Source organism: Coregonus clupeaformis, chromosome 3 (genome assembly GCF_020615455.1).
Source record: "Coregonus clupeaformis isolate EN_2021a chromosome 3, ASM2061545v1, whole genome shotgun sequence".
Classification (NCBI taxonomy): Eukaryota; Metazoa; Chordata; class Actinopteri; order Salmoniformes; family Salmonidae; genus Coregonus; species Coregonus clupeaformis.
Window position 1 is genome coordinate 5,080,516 of NC_059194.1, and position 1,646 is coordinate 5,082,161.

The following is a 1,646-nucleotide window of genomic DNA, read 5'->3' on the forward strand; positions in this document are numbered from 1 at the left end:
CATGTCAAATACCTTCACATACTTCAGCTTTGATTTTAGTTTGCCAATATAATAGCCAGACTTTTGTATTCATAAGTGTTGTCAGTTGTCCTACTCTTACTTGGCTATGTCATGCTACAGGATAAAACCACAGACAGGACACAGACCCTATATGCCAGCTCACATTGACAGCTCACACAGTTAAGGTCAGAAGCACATATAAAGCATTAAGGCCTTTAGGCAGTATAGTTCACCAAATGGTCAACAACATATAACGAGATCTATACTAGACATCTAAACTCCCCTCTCCTATCAACCACAATACACACACAGCTCCTGAGAGCCCCGGTGAGTCTCTACCTACCTTCGGTGTGGCATGTGGAAGACAGGATGGTGGTAGGAGGGCGGAAGAGGTACGGGAGATAACGGGAAAAACATTTCATCTTCTTCTCAGGTTAGCAGAAGGCAGTGCTCCAGTGTTGACTCCACATCCGCACTGCCGCGAGAGAGACCCGAGATCGGAGAGGGAGGAAACGAGCTGGAACTGCTCGCTCTATGACCGCATCACTTTCACCCAGACAGACAGCAAGAGCCGAGCATGGTCCGTTAACCGGTTATAACAGCGCGCGGCGGAGAAGTGCGATGTCCGTGACAACGCGCCTTTTGCTTCCGTGTTCACATGTTTTCATCTGCATGGTGTAATTTCATCCCGTTTCGCGCGGGCAGGCCAGGACAAGAGGTTGTGCGCCTCTTTTCCCGGATATCTGATGGGAGTGGGTAGGGAGGGGGCTGGAGAGGGGTACCGAGTAGTGTGTGGCGGGGTTGGAAATTGCCTTGTCTTGGCGTTATTCAAAATTAACCTGTATCCCCCGCCCCCTCTTCTTAAATAGCCTAGATCATTTTATAAGTTAGAGAGCGAAGTGAAGGGGAAATTCCGCAACTCTTTGAGGACAGAGGTTGATCAAAATAGCTTAATTTATATATAGTTAAATGTAAATCCACCGTGTTTCAGCCCTTGTCCTTTATGGGTTTTAGGCTAGGCTACAGAATTAAATATATTAATTATTTTTTAAATAAACTGACAAATAGCCTATTAGATGATGATGGTGATAAATACTTGTCAAGCAAGCCTCAATAAACAGGCTACAAAGTAGTTTGTATTAGGTCTCTTCTCTGGATATTTAGCCAACTAATTGATGATCAGGGTGAGTCATTGAATATGGAAACTCTTGACAGGTCCAGGAGGTCCGAGGGTATTACATCATGGTTTATGGTGACATCTCTTGGTCAACATCCATATTGCTAATATTCTACTCTAGCATACTTCCATGCACCCTTTCTGTGTTTACAAACATTGCCGCAATAGGGCGATGCGCGCAAATTGGTGGCAGAACAAGGGGGAGTTCTTATAGAACACCATCAAAAAAAGCCTCTATTTACATGTTGTTTATGAGTGCATTTCACACTACTTTTAGATTATAATTTGATTTTAAGGCTCATATTAATGTCCTGCTTAATATAATGTTTGTGTCATCATCGCAAATTAATTGCATTATACTTAAAAAACACTTCAACTTCCACAAGTAAAATGGCTCTTTGGCTAGCTTTTGCTACAGCCTATATCAATGAGTGTTAGCATTCTAGCTAACAACTGCTGCATCCAATAT

The 1,646-nt window shown here is 43.1% G+C and overlaps 1 protein-coding gene across 1 annotated transcript in view; it reads right to left on the reverse strand.

Moving 5' to 3' along the window:
• Positions 1–749, reverse strand: part of LOC121539445 (serine/threonine-protein phosphatase 2A 55 kDa regulatory subunit B beta isoform-like) — an 82,533-nt gene extending 81,784 nt beyond the window's left edge. Inside the window, exon 1 of the mRNA XM_041847948.1 lies at positions 344–749. Coding sequence (XP_041703882.1) covers positions 344–422 — 79 coding nt within the window. The 5' untranslated portion in view covers positions 423–749. The remainder of the gene's footprint in view (positions 1–343) is intronic.
• Between the last annotated feature and the right edge of the window lie 897 nt (positions 750–1,646).